This window comes from Manduca sexta, chromosome 25 (assembly GCF_014839805.1).
Source record: "Manduca sexta isolate Smith_Timp_Sample1 chromosome 25, JHU_Msex_v1.0, whole genome shotgun sequence".
NCBI classification, from domain to species: domain Eukaryota; kingdom Metazoa; phylum Arthropoda; class Insecta; order Lepidoptera; family Sphingidae; genus Manduca; species Manduca sexta.
In genome coordinates, this window is record NC_051139.1 from 12,626,500 (window position 1) to 12,649,899 (window position 23,400).

At 33.2% G+C, this 23,400-nt stretch overlaps 1 protein-coding gene across 2 annotated transcripts; it reads left to right on the forward strand.

The window, feature by feature from the left end:
* The first annotated feature begins 1,422 nt into the window (after positions 1 to 1,422).
* LOC115443771 (protein rolling stone) lies at positions 1,423 to 21,433 on the forward strand. Of its 2 annotated transcripts, none has more exons than XM_030169328.2 (6): positions 1,423 to 1,621; positions 13,332 to 13,482; positions 13,950 to 14,161; positions 16,068 to 16,214; positions 16,663 to 16,890; positions 18,130 to 21,433. In XM_030169328.2, the coding sequence occupies exons 1-6, from the start codon at positions 1,576 to 1,578 to the stop codon at positions 18,279 to 18,281; spliced, it is 936 nt and encodes a 311-aa protein (XP_030025188.1). In that variant the 5' UTR covers positions 1,423 to 1,575; the 3' UTR covers positions 18,282 to 21,433. The 2 variants fall into 2 exon arrangements, with proteins under 2 accessions (XP_030025188.1, XP_030025189.1); XM_030169329.2 differs by lacking the exon at positions 1,423 to 1,621 and adding an exon at positions 6,151 to 6,387.
* The last annotated feature ends 1,967 nt before the right edge of the window (positions 21,434 to 23,400 follow it).

Sequence of the window (23,400 nt, forward strand, 5' to 3'; positions counted from 1 at the left end):
TGGTAATGCAACTATCGGTTTTATATTTTGTACGAATAAAAATCTTAGCATGCTACCGCCAATATGTTTTGTTGCTTTCAGTTAACGCCGTGTGAGTAGCGCATTGTACTATAAGGAAAACGTATTTTTGATTATAATTTTAATCATGTTATATTTGTTTATAAATGGGTATTACACATATAAACATCAAATGCCAATGGCCATGATATGTTTTGACGCTATTGGAATATGTCTTCTTTTATCATATTACCATTTACCTTACATTGATCTGATTCTATAATACCATCAATAACAACATTAAAGATACCAAAATATTCCTCTTTGACTTCCAGGAATGTCTAGCAAGGTAAATTAAGTCACACAAACAAAAGTCATAAATTGCTAGAACCTATTCAACTAATTAAAAAGATTCGCAGATCTTAATTGATTTGTTATCTACGCTAACACTACCGCTACGATGGCTAAACAAATACAAAATATTTCGTCTCAGTGTTACTTAATTTTCTTTTAACAATTATTATCTATGACTTAAAAAAATGTTATAAGATATAAATTATAATATAAACATAAAGACTTATAATTTACTTTGAGACAAACTGTTTAAAGATTAATTTAAAACCTAAGATTTATTTATATTTACGAAGAAATAAATACGATATGGGAAACCAAGTTAAAACTGCGATGAGAATTTCTTGACAATATAATGTGTTAAAGTAATAGTGAATGACGATGTACATTTTGCGTAAGGTGACTTCAATGACAGAATAATTATAATCGTCGGATAACATTCGGAAATAAAATATCAATCGTTTTGATATATTTTATTGGATTTATGTCCTTTACAGGGAAAACGGATTTCGTACAGAATCAATAAGGTACATAAATACCTAAATGATGACATCATTGAAGTCGCAAACATCTCAACTCTTTTTGTTTATAACAAAAACATATGGAATTACGAAGATTAAACGAAAACATTTTATTGTTTCATCCATATTATGCTCCAGCCTATTACCACTCGAAATAGAAATCATTTGGAGAAATTAAGTACTTAATTTGATCAAATAATTGTATATTTATAACCAAAAAATCTACTGACTTAAATATACTACGATGGGAATATACTTTACCAGAATTAAATCGTCATTAGCGACACTATCGAATATTGTAATATTAGAGAGCTTTATTTTCATTATAAATGAGTTCGATACTTGGCTAAAAATATGTTAATATTATTAAAAATCTAATGTTGCAGTTTTACATTTCATCAAAATCTGGCCCCAAAATTTCTTTTATTATATTTCGCCATCCACAGCCACCTGAAAAATTCACCAGTATACAAATTCTATCATGATTGACCATCTGACGCTCTGTGTGCCTCAGACCTAACACGCTGTCAGCATTTCCTAGCAGCCGGACGCGCATGCCTACGAGCTGTTATGTGTAAACTGCAGTCGATAGCACTCGCGCGGCCGCGCAACCGCCCCGAACATGCATCTCTAAAACTGAACATAAACCGGCCTTATAACATAAATGTTAATGTTCCAAGTTTAATAAGCGATTAATAACTGAATAATGTGCAAAAACGTATTATTGGTTAACAAGAAGAAGGGAGAATCAGGTACGTACTACATATTTTGATTTATTAATTGTAATATTATGTAATTATAACACATGTATTTTTTTATAATAAGAAATTTGAAGTGAAGTGTACCTTCCATATGGTTAGATCGATATTACTCAGAAAACCGTAGTATATCGTTTATTTACAATAGTAGATAATAATGTTAGACGAAAATGACAGGTGATTTATTAATAATATTGAGTAATTAATAATAACAATAATTTATCTTTGCTAAATTACCCTTCTGTTGGGCATAAATGATTAGCTTAAATCTTTTATCCACTACGAACACCTAAGTTAAATAGAAGTAGAAATTAGTTTTTCATGTTAAAAGTATGACTCAAGTATTCAGGTGCTTCACGTTATGTAAACGCGAGAGCTTTTTACAGCTTTTTCTTGAGTTGATAATTTAAGTGATTGTAGAGCGTAGCATATACGATGTAATATACATACATGTTTAGTTAAATTTTATACATATATATAAAATATATTTGTCTCTGTCAGCTTCTATTCAGCTTATTGTAGAACTTATCTTCAGTAAACTATTAAAATTTAATTTCGTAGGAAATAAAATTATATCGGCGCATTTGTTACATCTGATTTTAGAAACCAAGGCCTGTTAAAAAAAGGTTCTTATAGACTTCCTGAGTATTTTCAACCGCAACCGCAATAATAGGTACGTAAAATAAATGAAACAATAAAATAACGGAGATAACGAAATTGTATAATATTAAAATGTAAAAAAATTGATAAATACTTCACTAAAACAACACTAACTTTTAAATTATAAGCACTATATTTTTAAATTATATCGTGAATTGAATCAATTAACCAATGAATAAAATATTGCAGGTATTTTTTCAGCTCGAAATAGTTCTTCATGCACGCTTCACTGAAATTAAAATATATAAATTTATGTGATGTGACCTCTGCAATAATTTTACTTGATAAGCAACGGTGCGGTATTACATTATAACTTGATTTAATATAGGAATTAATAACTTTATTTAAATTTTAACATACAAAGTAAATATTCTAAAAAATACTCAGTAGCAGGTCGGAGTCAGAAAGTTAGTGGTGTGATACCCTTTTTTTTTTTTTTTTTGGTTTCGCGGAGAAAGTCCCTTATTACTACCGCCCAGCCTTCGTGGGGGGCGACTGAGCGGTTATGCTGGGGTAACCGTGCCTTACGGCCCGGCGTTGAGCCGCCCGGATTTGATGGTGACCTTCGGGCGACCGCCGGGCCGAGTCCCTAACCCTATATACAACTTAACCTATGCACGGCCTACCAGCTAAAACTCCGCGGTGGCCCTCTTCGGCGCATTAGGGACGGCCGCGGGCTTCCTCTGACGTTGAAGTGTCTAGTCTGCGACCGCAGCCGCCCCTACGCAGTGCCGCCTTGCGGCCCGTCTCCTATGGGGGCTCAGAAGCCCGCGCACCGAAGAAGACGCCCTCGGCGTCTACGGCAGTGTGAGGCCAACAGCACACTGCCGTCCATCCAAGGGTCAACCGAAAGATGTGCAAAAATGCACAAAAATGCACTAGGGCGGACAGCCCCCTGCTGCCCGCCGACGACCCCCTTCGTGGCCCCTATTAGTCGCCTCTTACGACAGGCAGGGGATACCGTGGTGGAATTCTCCAAATGCCCCCATTCCACAGGGCGGTAGTGGTGTGATACCCTGTGCGCCGGAACGCACGTAAAGCCGTTGATCTGACTCAGGAGTCAGAACAACAAGAGATCAGGATCTCACTCCAGTCATGTCGGGTTGCCAACTCACCAGACAACAATGAAGAAACAGAGAGTGCACCTGTGTATTGCGCACACACTTGTGCGCAATACACAGGTGCACTCTCTGTTTCACACTTGTGCATTATAATAACTCCTGCTTACTTACTTGCCCTAACACTTGTGCACTATATGTCTTGCGTATCTGATCTTCGTTAAGATTAGCCGCCGTGGCCGAAATTCGGCTGAGAGGGATTCATTTATAAAATATATACAAGTTTTTGCTATGTTTAAATATTGCAGAAACTGCCGTATTATTATCGACCGTGACCCACTATAGCGGACTCCCCTCGTTTATTATATAACCACACTCGATCGATATAGGAAGCAATTTGTCGACTTGCACGGTGCATGTCCTCGACTAAAATAAACGCGTATAAATAAATCATAATTTTCGTAGTATCTGCGTAGTGAAGACGGCTATCGATTCAAAAAATATAAAATAACTTTTTAGGACAAATTCTTCCTACGTAGAACAGAAGTTGTGTTTACGCAATGATCTGTAGTAGCCTGCTTTTCGTTAGTAATATTTTCTGCTAAGAGCAAAAACAGCTTTCGATTTTTAAATAACGCACAATATTTCTGTACAATAAAGATTCCTCAAACGAGGGCCAAAGTAAAACTGCATTAAGTGCATCTGCTGTCCCTTTTTAATCCCTATTCTCGTTTCAAATATTACGAAGATGCCTTAAATTATTTCCTGGAAAAATACACAGTCTTTTTCAAGACGTGAGGTTGACAGGACTATTATAATGTTTTGTTTTACCAATAAAGTCAAACCGTTTCCACAGATGATATACGCCGCCACTAAAACGAAGAGCTATAGCAGCGATAAAATAACAATAATTGTGGAAATTAAATTTGAACTATAAAATATCATCACCGTCAGCCCGTTGCAGTCAACTGCTGGATATAGGCGTATAAAACATATTAACGGTTACATACCAGAATAATCTATAGCTATAATTATAATATAATACTGATTTTACCAGTTATAATATTTTGCACTAGAAAATGTGTTTGAAGTATTTATTTCATCTATTATAATATGACACCCACAGTGTTCACTCGCATCATGATTTTAGTGAAATAATTGATCATCGAATTTATTATTTGTCTTCTATCTACTTTAAAGTAGTATGACCGAAGATAGCCCGATTCCTAATATAGCCCACAATCCGTTTTATGGTTTATTTTTCTGTTTTAATGCAAAAATATTCTACAATTTTTTGTTAGTTTTTTATTATTAAATTATATAATGTATAATATATGATGCAAATTAATCAAACATTTTTCTTTAGGAAGATTTTAAAATTAAATAAATAAGGACATTTTATATTCTATTACCCCGCCGAGCCTTTAAAAATAAAACAACTCAAAACTGCTCACTAATACTACTTATAGTTTTATAGACACAATTAAAATAAACGCTGTGCAATCATTACGATCAGAAATACCCATACACAATGCCATCGCGACTCTGTTTTGTTATCTATGTACTCGTAATGTGACATTGATCGCCTTTATGTGTTATGGTTCTAAACATCACATAGTTTTTTTGCAGTCTTATTTATTGATATTGTAAACTTCATAGTATCAGAATATGGTCGAGGATGTCGGAGTAAGCTGGAAGTGCGTCGAAAATAATACTATCACTTGCATTGTGTCCGGAAGAATTCAGCCTCTCTCATTAACACCCTTAGGAGATTTTTTTCATAAACTTTAATACTTATGTCATTATGTGATTAAATTGTGTGCCAAATATCACACTTCTAAACCAGGCATTAGTCATGGTTTTTAAATATAATTAAATAGGCAGTGAATATTAACAAAATAATGAGACTTATCTTCTAATTGCTATATCTTAAAGGCTTAATTATTAATTAATTACATAATTTTATGACTACGTCAAAATATCTTGCAAGACTTTAATACGCTTAGATCTTCCTATTACCCGAATCAATTATATAACTTGGTCCGAAATTGATCAATAACTTACGTGTACCTATTTCACTTAAGAATCATTTTAACCAGGGTAATAACTGGATATTATGTTATTTAATATTTATCTAGCTAAAACATACCATCAAAGATGTGACTGAGTCCTCTCGTCATCCTTTTAAATATAAAAATAATATCATAAATGTGAATATTTGAATTTATTGTACACCTAATTTGCTTGTGAATGAAAATTACACCATGTTATGTTTACACAAACTAGAGAAAAAATTTGTTGTATCAACGCAATTCGTCTGCATTTATTTATGTCTTCAAATGTTTACATCAAATAACTAGGTTTTATGACCCTCACAACACAACTCTTACTTTATCGACACCACTCTGTTTACCTATGAATATATTATTCAACTTGTACATAGGTACTATCGAATATCGATCTATAGTCTTATGTGCGTTTGACTTCACAGCAGAAATTACTGGCTATGAAAACCGTATTTATTTTTAAAACGATATTTCATATTATATAGATATGTTTATGCAGCCGTTTTTAATGATGCAACTGGCGGCAAAATTTAAGGAGAACTTCCTTAATATACCTTTTTTATTTGCTTTTCGTAGTCGCAACAAAAACATCTTACAGCGGTATATATAACTTAATTAGTTAAGCCATTTTAGATCTTAGCAATTAATCCGCCTTAAGAGGGTATTTATGAGTATTGATCCATTGTAATTGGGGGGACGGATGTGGAAGCGACACTATCAATTCTAATCGAGATCGTATGAGGACGGTGTTATTAGTAATATTGAAGGCAGACGCAGCCGGAGTGCCGCAGTGGCCCGCGGTACTTGCGCCAATACGCACACATCGAATGCAATTCAAACAATACACGCCACTTCGAAAACATCGTAATGTGAACAACTGAACACGCATTCATAATAAACTGTATTCTGATCCTTTGCAATTGTCACGCTCGAAAACGTTTAGCTGGAAAGATGAAGTTGCCGAAATTCGATCTGTGTAAGTCTATCCTTTGATTTTTATTGTTTTGTTTTCTTCGGCGAATATTTTTTGTGACGCAAGACACACATCATACATTGCAACATTTAAAAAGTGTAGGAACTGTTAAAATTTTAATTTGTTCTTAATTTGATTATTGTTATTATTATTAAAGGTACTTATAATTTTTAAAAACTTAAGGTCAAATAACTTTAGTCTCTTTAAAAAATAATATTACAAAAATAAAATATATAAGTGTTATCTAAGACTAAAGAGAATGCGCTACAATAATATTATTCTTTAGTTTTTTTCTCATAGAGATTAATTTGTACTTATCTACTTATTAAATGTTTTTACTATTGTAGCATTAAGTCATATTTTAAAATTAATATAATATTCAGAACTGCAAATGTTAAATGTAATTTTATTCTGCTGTTATTGACTAATATTCTTTCCTTGAAACCAAAGAAGAAAAATATTCCATCATTTCCCTGAATTCCCGGTTTTCCATGTATGTTACGTGTAACTATTTTATTAATATTTTTTGTGGTAAACAATGCATACCTAAATACCAAAAATGTCGTTAGAAATGACGTCTTAACAGTTTACCTAACGCTATACCCTCGGATTTTTAATTAAAAAATCATAATGTGTTAATTAATTAAAATCTAATTAAAAACTTTTTTCTTTTTATTCAACAGCACGTGCATTGCAATTATGTAACATAACTTGATTACAGGTCATACGTAGATTTAACATTATTTTTCCACGATTTCATTACGCATTCGTTTATTTCTTACTAACAAAATGTTTTGATCAATACCTACCTACAGTACAATATCGGTTCGATTCTCAGAATTAAAATCACAATTACATATTATTATTTAAATAAATATAATATTTACACGTAGTATCGATTCGCGGGTTAGATATGTGATATAAGTTTTAACTAGAAATTCGAAGTGTATAGTACTCTATTCTTGACCTTATCACCTACACTATAGTTTCCAAGTATTCTTGTCAAATATATACCAATACTTTACCGTAGAAGCGGTGTAGTCGACTGTCGAGTACTTGAAGTATTGAAGACATAAAATAAATTTTAGTTTTAAACATTTAAAGTCTGGAGCAATATTAGTCATCCTCTCAAACATGCCTAAAGTCGTGATCATGTCTTTATTTCTAAAAGAAATGCTGGCGGATAATGCACCTAGTTACCCACTACTAGCTAATGTTATTACCCTAATATGATATAATAGAGGTGACCTAATCCTACGTACAAAACTTTTATAGAAACCCTGCAATGCTGTATACATGTACATAATAATGTCACCACGTAACAATGCTAAATGGTGCCATACGCATAAATAATACGCAATCAAAAACGTTTCTTGTCTAAACCATCATTTATATATTGTCAAACCGGGGTAACGATATCACTAAAATAACCTATTATGCAGATAGGATCAGCGACAGTTTTCAAGTTGTATAGGCACAACACAGTACGAGCCGAGCGTGGGCGTTAATGCAGATTCTATTCTCAATACAAGCCTTTTGAGCTCACGAAACAATCATAAAAAAGATACGGTCTATCTGGCGGTATATCCCGCTCCAATTTAACAATAATTTCAGTCTAAAATACCATTTTCCTTTCACAAAATGTGACGACAACTGGGAACGAATCCATTGTCTAACGGTTCCTGACGTAATCTACGGATAACAACGACGAAAACATTATAGCGAAATAAATTACTTAAGATTAAATATTTTTATATTTACTTTGTGCGTATTTATTTTTGAATGTACTTGCTCGACTTTTTAAATATCTATTTTCAGATCTAGGCCACTGTTAGTTTTCCGAGTAATTTAGAACATTGCGATGCATTACTTGTTCTTAGACTTTTTAACGAGAATTATTTATAAACATCCTTGTCAATAGCCTTGAATTATAGAAATGTACTCTTGAAGTTCCTACATCGCATACATGTTGGTCAGGACGGCATTACATCAATTCAGTACATTTATCCGACCAACAAAAATATCAAATAGGTTTAGGGATTGCACTAAAAGTCAGTTTTTTCATACTATAGTTACTGTATTATATTATTATTATAACTTAAAGTTTTCGACAAACCTGCCTACACTGTGGATTTTACACTACAGAAAAAGTAACCGTGTAAAATCAATCAAAGAATGAACATAATTAATGAATATTTCACCGATGGCACAGAAACATAATAGACTGACCTTCCTCATTGCATAATACAAAAAGGGAAATACGATAGCGTCAATAGGAAATATTTTTAACGGTGCATAGCCAAAGGCGGAAAAATAAAGAAGAGGTAAATCTAATGCTAGAGAAGTAAATCTAATACACCGAGTAACACACTGTACTGTTATAAATCAATATGTGTCTACATTGTACATATAGAATATTTCCATATATATCTACATATTTTGCCAGGATTGCCACTTTTCGCCCCGTGTATGTTCCATCCCATGACGTGATAGCGGCTAGCCTATCGCCATTTAGAGCAATAATTCCAAACTCCGTACTTATAATGAGTTAAGTAAATTATATCGAAATATAATTTACTTAACTTTACCCGACTCCGAATTCAAACCCAGGACCATAGGGTGGTGCACATACAGCGCACGCAAAACGACTATGTCATGAAGGCAGTCTAAAGTTATATTCCGTAAATTATTATCTATTCCTAACGTTCCATTACTCCTTTCACGCTGCTGTTTCATTAATCCATTATAAACTTTCGGAATATTTAAATAACACAGTAATAAAACTGTTACAAATTTTCTGGAAGTGAATACGGTAGAAATAGAAAGACTGCAATATTAACATTAGCTACTACATTATTCTGGGGATTTAAGGGGTCATCTAGATAATCATGGGCTATTTACGTTCACATTTCATAAAGTTGTTTACTCTTTTAAGTCATAATATATCTTCTCTCTTTTCCAAAAAGGAATCAGGCGTGGTAAGAGTTGGTACTTTTTAATAAACCTATTATAGAGCATCTTATAGCATAACAACAATAAACAATATGTCACATTGGACACCTTCTGACCTTCAAAATGATTTTTACACGCTGTACATCTCATTAAATGAATGTAGTTTACGTAGAACCAAACACAAATCAACAGAACTGATATTTTCCTCGCTCACGTTCAATGTAATGGCTGTTTACAAACACAGCAAATGACAGTGACAGTGTTTGAAACCAGCAGACCGAAACATCACAATTAACAATGAGCTGGGTGTATAGACAAAAAATATAGTAGACAAGTATTACATTATGTTATAGATACAAATCTTTACCGGCGCCATAAGTGGCCTGTAGAGCTGGACTGTATTCCATTCTTTAAATGATTATATTTCAGAAACTGAGTATGTAAATATAAAATCGAAAGACAGACATCAGATTCAGCCTAGTAATAAAATATGGAACGAATCTTTTTTGCAAAAAAAAGGTAATGTGCACCACCGCGTAGCCAATTATGAAAGTTATGATTATATACTACAGTATAATAGTGTATAGCATACGGTTATAAATCGATCCATCGTTTACCAATGCCATAGCCTTAGCCTTTTTCAATGTCCTTCGCAGGAGTATCTAATATAAATATGGTATATTACGTTTCACGATACGATTTGATTTGGAGTTTTATGTAAATATGATATCTATAATCTAACAAATGAAAGACAAAATTTCTTTATTATGTGATTTTACTCCACGTATTTAAATAGCCATAAAGATACATTCCAATTATTCGAATATATATTGCGAATATGATTTGTAAGAAAAAAAACACTATCGATGCCGTATAATGCATTCGTCATAGTATGAGACGTCAATTAACCATTGCAGTATTTATGCGCTAATATTAACTCTTTTATAATATTAGGGATAATAATGAACGTCTTGGTGCATGGAACAGTTTTGCATAATACGTTATCTCACAGCGAATAGAATTGATTTTAGAATTGAACAGCGAAATGATTTGCTGAACAAATAAATATCATATTTGGTTTTAATGCAGTTCGACCCGTTCCAAATTTTATATTTCGGGAACATATCATCACAACAAAAATATAATCGTGAGTTATTATTCATCTATCATACAACTATCTGTTGAATACACCAAGAGGTAAGAAATAACAAATAGTCATTTTTATATTTGTAGGTATAAGTTTTGAGTTAGAACATAAAATGTTTTTATTAAACGATCTGGGAACACCGCAGGTGGCAGTCAATTGTCTACTGACAAATGGTCACTCAGCGGACGAACATGTTTGTGTTTCAATTAATCTGAAATGAAACATTGATCTCCACTTAAACTGTCTGGATTCGCAATTTGTTACTCCAACGAGACGTTTTGTTTATTGACATGATTGAAATGTCGGGAATTGTTTAAAATTTATCAGCGGAAGTAGTCTGCATTGCTCAGTTAATTATTCATTAAGTGCAATTATTAATATCCCACTTATTAACTTTTTTTCTTTTCTTTTTAGAGTACAATAAATTAGTTCGTTACATATTTCGCAACAGAAGTCATTGCCCAGTCTTTTTTTACACAAGAAAACACATCATCATAAAACGTAAATTACATGCAGTATTAATTCTAAATTCAGACAATTTAAAATCCGCTCATAAATCCCAGTAATTAATCACAAAAATTATCAAAATTGTACCCGCCGTCGATACTGAGTAACTTCAATAAACCTATTGTCCAACATACATTTTTATCAATACCTCACACAATAGGACAGTGTATTGATTGAGCGAAAACAGCGACTGGAATCAATCTTACTTTCATTGGCCTTATCGATATGACTTTGAGCTGACGATGAAGATGTTGGCGTTGATTTAGAGGCGCGCCAGCATAGTGAAGTCGTTGTGAGTTGCTGTTATCGCTACATCGGAACGCATAACGTTTTCTTAATTAGTGCCTTTATTGATCGCGTGCAAAACGGTTAGTTTGATGTCAAGTGACTTGCTGTAGTTATGACAACATCATTGTTTGTGTTTGTTCATGAATTTTTCATAGATACTTTCTAGTTTTGGATCAAGTGATCAACTTTTCTGAATAGTAGCGAGATTTTCCTTGGTGTAGAATCGTCTTATTTAAACCTTTCAAGGAGGTTATAAATTGTTTTGACCTGTTGTCGAATTTTTTCTTATGATGCCTTTTTGCATCATACTGTAAACAACAATATTTTTATTGTATAACGCGTAAAAATATACCTACGGTCCTTTTAAACCACTACTATTTTTGGCATCGTCTCGAAACGCCTCCATTTAGCAGTGGTCTTAATGTGACTGCCAATGTTGATAAAAGAAAGGCTTTGCCTCTTTTACCTCTTTTAATGCGGTTAAGAATTTAATGTAGTATTCTTTTTAAACTGGAAGGTTAGGAGGTTGTGTTTCGAGTCAGCAAGTAATCTGTCCAAGACAATGTTTTAACAATAACATTTGTAGGTGCATTATATGCATATCCATATTATCCTGACACGATGACGCAACGATACTGGTCAATGTCCGGGTGGCTTACCACCTTATATTTGGTCTTCGCTATACTTATATAGCGAAGTCCAAATATAATGTCAACCAAAGAGAGACGTGAACACCAAGGTCATGTCAATCCTCAATCGCAATTATTATTTAAGAAAATATAATCAACCGCCCGCATAGAATAGGTCACGGCCGAGTTTGCGAAATCAACGTAACTACTGCTCAATGTAAATATTGGCAGAAGACTAACAATGAGACTCATTTATAAAACTTATTTAACAGGTAGCCATCGTAGGTTATAAGTAGTTGCTTTTCCTTGCGGCGGTTGAGTTCCTGTAAAATGCTCTCATGTTGATTATTAGACCATGTAAGAAATTATCTGGTAATTTTTATTTATTTATTCGTTATTAATAAAAAGTTTTTTTTAAATTTTATACCTATGTAAACACGAAATCTATAATAGCACTATTTAATTATAATTTTAAACTAAACGAGAAAACAAAATACTAACAACCTTATTTATGCTCTTATTCTTAGTGATACAATGATAAATACCTAATTCTTTGGTTATAACCTTAACACAATAATCAAATTAGTTCCACTAGCCTTAAGAGCCCTAAAGGTAACATTTAAAATTGAGCGTAAAAATTAATATCATTGGATTTACACGCATCATATTAGAATTGCGAAACGATTTGCTATCTGTCACGGTCAAAACCAATAAGGCCTTGCTTGCAAATTACGCAACCCCAAAATGTTTAATGAACTAACAACAAACAGGCCCAGGGATTTGAGACCGTGACCCTGTCTATTAACATCGGGATTATCAACAATAACCAACTTCATTGCAAATATCAGTAGACAAACTTTAAGCACGGCATAGACGCGAAGTTACTAAATTATGTAAACTCGATTTTGTACACGTGGCAGGGTCGGTCACAAAGGGATGTTGATCCACTATCCTTGATTGTTCTCAGGTGTCCTTTATACAATAAGCTATACATACACGTAGAGACGAAAAGGGATAGTTTGAAAGACTAACTTTATCCTCAATTCTGTCTGACATCAAACTGGTTATAGTATCTTTAAAAAACGAACGCATGGGTATAATTTGCCCTTCAAAAATAATCTAATGTTTTTTGCAGAAATCGAATATAAACAAATACTTTGTTTAGTTTATTTGGGACGAGAACCTCTTAAAATATTTTGAGTCTCTAATTTCCATTCAGCGTTACTTATTAAGTCTTACTATATAACTATAAATTAAAGACTCTGATACGACCCTGGATTAACTAGTGACATTGGGTATTTCTACCCAAAATAGTAATAGGCTCGCTCACTATTACCTGGGTGTGATGACACTGTGAAAATCTGAAAAGAGAAAACGTGACGTTATAATAAATGTAATGTAATAATATTATTTTGTTGTAATAGCCATGCAGAAGACTTGCAAGCCGGCGATGCTGGGTCGCATATGGCAGGCGAGCAGGCGAGCTCTCAACTTGGAACACTCTCCGCCGCAACAGTTCGCGTGGTGCCAATGGCATAAGGGCCGACAACCCACCAGATCCTACATTGTTTACAGGTTCTTACATAAACTATTACAGACCAATCAATATGTTGTTTCGTTATCAAATTCTGTAAAACATAAAAAATACTGTGATAAAAATTCTGTTTAAATAAATTATTACGAAAGAAAAACCAAATAAAAATTACAATCAATTAAGTTCACGGTCAAACTGTATAAGAAAGTTCAATCCACTCATATAATTAGCCCAAGGTTTTTAAAGGGCAGAGTTATTATAACTTAGCCTTTTATTTTCTAGTACTTTCTAGTATCTATTATTTTCCTATTTCATGTTTAGACAGAGGTGTGACAGACACAGCCAAAATGCACCAACGTTGTTAGATCCTATGAATTAGGGAGCCAGCAATTTGTCATTTATTGGGCACTACTCGTGACTCTTATGTCCTGAGTCTAATAGTCGATATTTCAATTTAACTCTTTTCTCTGTACTAATTTTCTATGTACTCATCACGATTACTTTACAGATGGGTGCTGTTCGTAGTTGTGCTATCAACAGGGATCATTAGTTTCGTCTGTCAGCGGCGGCCAATAAAATATGAAAAACCAGTACCAGAACTCAATCGGTTCAAATGGTTCATCTACTTCACTAACTGGGGTTTCATGTTGATCGCTTTACAAGCATTCCTTGCATTACTAGTCGTGCATCGATACAAGGCTGAAGTCTCCTACAAGTTACGTAAGTATTTTAACGGAAACTACGAACTAATTTGTCGTGTGAATCTTGTGTCTATTAGTTTAAAATGTGCACGAAAATAATATTTTATAATATAAGCTTTAGTATCGACTCTGTCTATAATATTTCAGTTATGTCGTATGATAGCTCAATAATGATGACCAGAACTGAGTACAATTGTTATGACTATAATGACCTCCAAAGTAACGGGATACAAACTAATTGGTACTAAAACGCTACTAACAATGAGTGTATCTTCACCGTGACCAAGCAGATTGATTCTAGAAACATGCAAATACCTTCCTACCACACCCGTATTCCTAAATTATTTTAATAGACACAGTAAGCTCATCTTCCAAGAGGCGAAGCAATTGCGAACAATGTCAAGAACTTTGCGTGGGTGCGTCTATTACACGCAATAGTTTCCAAGAGCGACGCAACGCCTCACGCGAATCAATTAATCTGAATCATTCGCTCGCGTGTTGTCGTCAACATCAAAATTACGGTCACCGCAGGTCGAATGCGCACGTGCTTGGTTTCATACAGTTTTTTGTCCCCAACTCCTGTTCAATAGCTTTTATTGCTATGTCTAGACTAAAAACAAGTCTTGTAAATATATATACGCTTAATTACTAGAAGTTATTATGACCGTTTCAAGTCCTAATGACAATTAATGTGCATTGTACTGCTTCTTCAAAGTATTTATGATGTTCAAAATTCTAAGAACATAAAATGCCGGGGGCATGGCTGTCGAGTTAGGCCGATATTTTCGGCATTCAATCTATCGAGCGGGATACGCTTCGGGTCATGAACGGTTGATTGGTTACAATTTCGCGTCAATTAAGATCCCAACCGAGCGCGGCACTATGCATTGTGGTACAAATTATCCTTATTGGTTCCTCATTCTTGCTTTTGAGTTGCTAACTCGACAATGCGTGCTTCATTCAATGAACTAAGTGGCTATCAAACTGTGTCGCGACCTTTGTGGCACAAAACGTAATCACAGGACTCTTAACGGGATGTTACTCTCTGCTTTCAATTGAAGAAGTCTGTCATCCTTTTGAAAGGCCCGAGCACAAAAGGGGCTCGTTAAGTATTTTTCTTATATTGCAAGTCTTGCATTACTTTGTATTGGGTTATAGCTATTTCTAAAAATAAACTTGTACATAGATTACAGTATAAACTGAATAATAATTTTAATAATTTATGATCAGATACATTGTGGAATTTAAAACTTTTACTTAATATTTAAAGCGCCAGTACACATAATTTTAAATTTTATTAGCACAATACTAGACTTGAAAATGACTAGGGTAGCGTTGGTCCACCTTCTATTGTATAATTAATATTATGATGTTATCGTCATATTTCCCTTTTCTAAAAATTTCGTGTTAATACAAAGCGTTTTTTTTTTCTCGACTCATATCATCGATTATAAAATAAAGCGTGCGCAAAAATGTAGATTTCTGGGCAAAAAAGTTTTATTGATTACGGATTACAGATATGATTCTTCTCCAACTATAATTACAAGGCTTCTATAACTTTTCCTGTTTAGGAGAGAATGTACTCTATAACACACTTTTGTGGCATTTGGTAGTCTATACCACCATATGAAAATACTTCTTCAATAAGATAATCGATTAGACTAATGTTACGTAACCACAGCCAATCTTGTGTACTTACATGGTTTAGTTATGGTCTAACTAGTGCCCTAACATTTCGCCAAAATTATATTCGTGATCTAATTGATAAGAAGAAAATTCAGTGTCCGATTCTGTTCTAAATTAATAAATCTAGGCTAGCTAATGTTTTTTCAATTTGGCCGAACTTAAGACGTCAAGTATTCCGCTCCCCAAATACTTCTAAAATCCAGATCATATATTTTATGACAATCATTTTTTGATTGCAGCATGTGACGAAGACGAGATTCCTATGCCGGTGTCGCGGCGCACGCGCACGCCCCTGTTGTGTCGCGCGTACTGGCTCACGCACAACGTCGCCACAGACCTTGCGTTCGTCATCTCGCTCATTTACTGGACTCTCGTACACGATCCCAGTACGTATCTATTATTATAAATCAGGATGTAAAGCGTTTATCCTTGCACAACTACTCCCGTGTTGCACAATAAATATAATGGATTACTATTGAATGAACCGTATTCTACTCTGTTCAGAGCTTGTACATAAATGGAAATATATTTTACTTAACTGCGGCGTGATACAAGCGTAACAAGTTTTTATAGATTCCACTTAGGATTTTAGGAACCCAATCGCAAAATAATAACTATAATCGCAAAATTATTCACTATCCAAAAAACCCCGGGATAAATAAATTACTGAACTTTCAATTATTCATTATTCTTTCTCGGAAATTTTCAGCTATAATTGGAATTATTTTTGCCGTTTATCGCATGCTCTATTCCCAGAAGTTATTGCAGGCTAAGTATCATATTATCCTGGAAATATCCCGTTGTGTCGACTGCACGTATTTCATTAACCTCCAGAGATCCATGAAATCAACATGATGAACCTAATGGTACACGGCGGGAACTCCGTGATCATGGTGTGCGAGCTAGTTGTGACATCACACCCGATGCGGATGGCGCATGCGCTGTACGGCGCCGGCGCCGGCCTGGCGTATGGCATCTTCAGCGCCCTCTACTGGGCGGCCGGTGGCACCGATCGGTTCGGCTTGCATTCCATATACCCAGCACTTGATTGGGATAGACCAGGTATTATTGTACTTATATTCTGTTTTGTCTGTAACTTTAACTACGTTTTGTTACTAACACCTATACCGACCTTTGTTAAATATCTTTGTATGTAGAGCAGTAATGTGGTCAAGAAGAATGGCGCCAGACGCACGCGCATTAACCCCATCAGAACTTTCCGCCGAAGCTTGAAATCTAATCATTTAGGAAAATATTAATAATTGATTTTTTAAGTAGAATATCAGACAAAATTATCATTTTATGATTACAAAACTTATCTATGTGCATAGATTGCTAGAAAATACTAACAATCCTAATAGCTGAGGTGAGTGAATTGAACATAATTGAAATACCACAAAAAATAGCGTTTCGCCAATATAGCTGTCACGACAAAATAGCGAAGATGAATGTACATTAAACAAATAGTTGTGACAAAAATCACGTTCAATTAGAATGAATTGTTTCCGACATAACAATAGGGGCGTATCAATTTATTGTACGAAATATGGGTGCAACTATATGGACGTATGTATGTGTATCGCCCAATTATATGGCTTCCAGAATTATTAGTTCAAGGTGGCTCGGTCACTTGTCTATGATATTGTACTACCAGTATAATTGCTCAAAGCTTCTCTATTCTAGCGGTATTTAGTGTGTGAAATTACTGAATTTTTGCATTATAAAGCTAAAGAGTTTGTTAGTTTGTTTGTTTGATCGCGTTAATCACAGGAAATAGTCAACCGATTTTGATTTTTTCACAAATAGGAAGCTACATTACTCCTTAGTACTAGAGGTTATTTTTATTCCGGAAAAATATAGAGCGTGACTTTTATACCGTAAAAACTTTTTGACGTGGACGAAGCTACGAGTAAAAGTTAGTAATAATAAATAATATCATTCCTGTGTTGTAATATAATACCCCACTGCTGAGCACGGGCCTCCTATACTATTAAGGAATTGGGCTTTACTATAACAAGCTGGCCTAGTGCAAATTGCGGACTTCACATATCCTCAAAATTCTTATTTCGAGGATTCGTTTCCTCACGATATTGTCCTTCACCCTTATACCATGTGTATGTTTTTTATATATTCTTCCCCTGTCATATTATAGGAAAGTAATGAGATCAGCCATCTTGTAACTTCTCTTTTGGTGTCCATATTTGACCTAATTGGTAATTACCCATAATTGACTAAGGGCCTAATATCTGAAAACTCAGAAGACAAGTTAGTCAGCAACTAACATAAATATTATCTTTCTAGGATCAGCATTTGGTTTCGTGGCTCTGTGCGCTGTCGTTCTGGTGCTTGCGCATGGCATAGCGACCTGCATAGTTATGGTGCGCACGCGCGTCGCCCAGCGCCTGATCGCAAAGCGCGCGCAAACTGATCGACTCACGCTACCAACGCACTGAGTACACGATAAATATTGCTAATTCAAAAAACCTCAACTTTGCTACAAAAATTAGGATAAAGAAGACCTGAGATTAGCTAATTTTTTATAGAAATAAATATATTAGACAAGAATCGGTCTTGATTATCCTAGTTTTGTTAAAAGACTTTTATATTAAATGTTTGCCACGTGATTTGCTTTATGTATTTCTATCTTGTTATATTATCTGTTTTTAATTGGAAAGTAAGAGATTTTTGGATTATGCTTTCTGACTAAATCCATCGTTTTGTTTTCTTCTACTAAATTAATCGATACAAGAATACGCGCAGTTGTATTTAATAAGATTAATTTATTAAAGAAACAAGACATTTCAGTCCTGCTCTTAATAGTTATAGTATGAGTGAATCTCATAACAAGCCTAATAATACCTACAAACATCTATATTATATTTAAATATATACAATATTCGTAATAAACGCTAGTAAGAGTAAATTTTCCTAAGAGCCAAATAAAGCACCCAAAAATTCTTGTAAAATTTTATTGAAATTATAAGTAGAAAGATAATTTGGTATACTATTTCTTTATCAACTTTTTCGATTTATTTCCTTTCTAATTGATTAAAATAATTTAGTTACTTTATGTATTTAATAGCTTTTTATAACTCGTTGGTAGACTTTTTGAATAAGCAATAAAAACAATGAGAACATATTTTGTCAGATTGAATCATTTGTATATTAATAGTTAATCGTAAATTGATCAATTAAGCAATAACATAAAGTATTTTTACGTTTGTGATATAAAGGTTTACGCCGCAAAGTAAACATTCCTAGTTGTCCAAAGATATTATAAATTAACGTGTATTTAAACGTGAAATTAGTATTAAATTTTAAATATAAAATGGTGTCCATAAATATGGAGATTTATATGATTGTTTCCTATTTTGCATCGTCGTACACTATTATATATAATAAGATAATTATTTGGTAAAAAAAAACTAACGCAATGACCTTGCATGATGTTTGCAAATTACATAAATTGTTGGTATAAAAATCATTCAAAAACAGATATCTAAATAGCTATAAAGGTACACGATTGATGGTTTAGTATAGATTGAATAGTTGTTTTTGGTATATGTTCATTGAGGAGTAGAGTTGGAAATTATGCAATTATGCCTATATAATATTGCTCACACTGTGACTACAATATATACAATTAAAATAATTATTGTAAATTACATACATACATTTTTATCGTAATGCTATTGTGCCTGTTACATAAGTAATAGCATTTTTTTGTTTTAAATTTGCTATATAAAACACATAGGCGTTTGTTTAAGGTGACAGTATTTATGTAATTAAGAAACAATATTTTCCAATCAACATTGGTTGAAATTCATGAATGAAATTGACATGAAGTATCAAAAGAAACATTATAGTAGCTAACATAAAAGTTAATAAGGCGTTTTAGGGAAAACTGTACCATATAATGTGTGTTAAATATAAATAAATTAAAAAAAATACGTCTAACAAGTTGATAATAATTCTTATTCACTTGTGCTTGTGATATGCTTAGACCAGCATAATAAAAGTTTAATCTACAAAAATTATATGCAATTATAACAAGCGAAACCAATATTGTAACACGTCGAAAATATTTCATGGTATCTATCTGGTGGTCAAATCTTTTTTTTGTGCTGCCGAATAAAATAATTCTGCATTTACCTATATTATAAGTGTAAAGTACAGAACTAGTCTAATTAAGTCTAATAAACATAATACTTCATATTGTCAAATAAACAGAATCCATATTATAACAACATTAAAGATGATAATTGAGCAAGCTCTGTACTATATTTTACAATAATTACGTATAAATATTAAGGCAATTGTTCCTAGCATTATTTATTTGAGTGTGTCATGTCAAAGTGTGTAACAAAAAATATAATTAAGCAATCTTTGTGATCTAGCTAATTCATATCATTCACTTAAGTTCATAAACGATATTAGGCATTACGTAATAAATAAGCAAGTATTTCACAGTTAAGTACTAGAAAATAAGAAACATAAGCTTTTATATTTTTAAAAATTATAATGATTATTTTATGTTCTGAAGTTAATAATTCAGCTACCTATTCTGGCCCGTACCTACAAACTACTATCTTATAAAATTTTATTTTTTCTTCATCAACAATACGCATTAAAAAAAAAGCCTTATAATTGAATAAATAACACTACTGAATTAGTACATTACTTCTTACAATTAATCAAATTGAACATAATCATCATATCAGTATAAATATAATTTTTCATCGTTAAAGTTAAAATATTAATTCATTTTTGTCAGTATAAATATAGTTTAATAGTGTATTTTATAGAAATAAGGGGAAAATAGCAAGCTGGTCACTTGGAAGGATCATCATCGCAACTGAACCGTAATCTTCATTAGGGACCTAGGAATAAAGCGATTATGGTTGGAAAGAAGTTTCTAGGTATCCGGCAATCATGTCGACCGAATGCAATACTAAAGCTGTTTATTTTTAATGCCTGATTGTTGTCTGAAGTCTTGGTAAACACCTCGCTCAATCAGAGATGCCACAGTCTCTAAATGGGAAAAGTTAGAAAATTAAGTAATATTATATCAACCTTTTCACTTAGGTAAAGTTTACACCGAATAAGATATTAAAAGCATCATCTACTTACTCGTGTACGATTGAAATAGGTACATTTACCTAAACAGTTTTTTTTTTGTAATGAGCAGTTATATTATATATATATATATATATATATATATATATATATTTTGTATTAAAGCACCTGGAGTAGATTTGGGATTTATTTTCAGATTCGCATTATAATATCAATAAAAAAGTATTCAGAATGTTAATTTTGTAAAAACCTATGAAAGAACTTAGTGTATTTTTACCAGTAATGATTTTCTCCATCTCTGGAAATATTTCTCAGCAGCTATGAAGCTATAAATATAGCATGCTTGTGCCATCTTGTTAAACTGGATTATATTGTACTACAAATTGTTCAATAATTGATATAAAAAAATATTTAATAATGACTATTGTATCAAATTATTTTGCAATCAATCTAAAATATCAAATATTAACATGAACCTTGATATGAATATCCAATGTCATGTCGTGATAAATAAAAATATCAATTTTTATTTAATCTTTTTAATGAACATACAGTTCTAAATTACCTTATCCTTCTCCAAATGCAGCATGAAAAGTGACTTAACGATAATGGTTTACGTTGATACACGGCAAAATTATTGTTGATAAATTCCAAATAATTTGCCTATCGTCAGATAATCACATCACACATCTTGCATGCGGCAAATACTTATTAAATAATAATAATGAATATAAATTCGTTTCTTAACACTAAACGTACATTATTACTTCACATCTGCGGTTTGAGTAAATCATTGCAGTGTTATTTTCAAAAATATAGGCTTTTGGTTTCAGTTAGTAACGCAATGTCATACTGACCCGGGTGCTGGTTCTCGCACATTGCGGCCTACAAGAAACACACACACACACACTCACGCCTTTTATTCCCGAAGGAGTAGACAGAGGCGTAAATATTGTAGTCACTTCTCGCAGTGTCTATTACGCTGCATTATGTAATGGGAGACGAGACTATTGCCTTATCAGAGCCAAATTCCAGACTACGGCCTGATGCTGAGCAGAAACCAATATCACTTAACCCGACCTGGGAATCAAACCAGAGACTTCAGCACTTCAGTCATACCGTAACACAACTACGGCACAGTGACAGTCATCACTCACCACCAGAAACACATCACAAATTATCGTCTTCATAATAAACGGATAATGACAAAGCATTCACGAATCAGAAATGCCACACATATCACGCATTTAATTGAGATTTTTTAACTTAAATATTTTTATTTAAGCATCTACTGAAACCAGTTCTATTGTACGGTCATCGATCTCATAAGTTCGCGGTTAAAGCGTATAAATATTAAAAGCCTTTTCCAAGAATCGTGTGATTGACGTGAACAGGAGTCTATTCTGTATCTGCCTCCTCGAGGAATAAAGCGACTACAGCAATTCAGGCGACAATGCGGAAAGGTAATTGAAGTGAAGTGTACTCTTCGCTGGATCAATACTACAAAGCCAGTAGTTAATTTGAGTTATGTTGCAAATTTTAGATAAAAAATGTTCGTGTTGGTAAAAATTAAAAAAAAACAATTAATATTCATTGTTCCCCCTCGATTTATCTTTTGGGACTATTGGAATACACTGAGAAATACTTGGAATTATAAGAACATAATTTGATGTGCAAATTGAATTATATTTAAGAATTATATATAAATGTAATTCAATTTGCACATCAAATATAACACAGAACTTTGTAATAATAAGCCACCGACTTGATAATTTGAAATAATAGTTAATAAATACATAAATAAATAAATCTCCCGCTTTCAAAATTTCATGTATGTACCAGGCAAACCTTTTAAGCCACGTGTATAATTATAACCTGATGTAGTATTGGGGATTACCATTGAATATTTTTTAATTTTAGTACGATCAGCAACAAAAGTCGATGAACAGATACTAATTTACAAAACACCTGAACATTGAAACGGACCATAAATCACTTACCAAAGAAGAGTACAGATTAAGGTTATCATTTCAATATGGATACCCAAGGAAAGGATTGGCTGAAAAAAATATGAAAAAGAAACTGACGTTTACGTTGAATCGAAGAGAATCTCCTGCCAGAATAATTTTGAATTAACATATTTATTCTTTAAACCGGCCAGTGCTCTATAAAATAGGATGTTTAAAATGTAACTAACCTATTCCTATTAATGTTATAATATTACTTACTAAAGTATTATGATGTTTTGTCCATACTTAAAAATGTATAATTCTGGTTATTAACTTCAATATATACTATTATATAAATCTGAAGAGTTTGTTTGTTTGAATGCGCTAAACTCAGGAACTACTGAACCGATTTTGAAAATATTTCACTAATAGGAAGCTACATTACTCTTAAGCGCTATACGCTACTTTCTATCCCGGGTAAATATAAAGCAAGACTTTAGTCCTTGAAAAACTTTTTCACCCAGGCGGAGTAGCGAGCCAAAGCTAG

Bases quoted from the DNA above. Each gene is read 5' to 3' on its own strand.
- LOC115443771 (XM_030169328.2), top strand. From the start codon at position 1,576: ATGTGCAAAAACGTATTATTGGTTAACAAGAAGAAGGGAGAATCAG. The intron at 1,622-13,331 runs GTACGTACTACA...TTGTTGTAATAG, and splicing joins CAAGAAGAAGGGAGAATCAG to CCATGCAGAAGACTTGCAAG. The intron at 14,162-16,067 runs GTAAGTATTTTA...TTTTGATTGCAG, and splicing joins TGAAGTCTCCTACAAGTTAC to CATGTGACGAAGACGAGATT.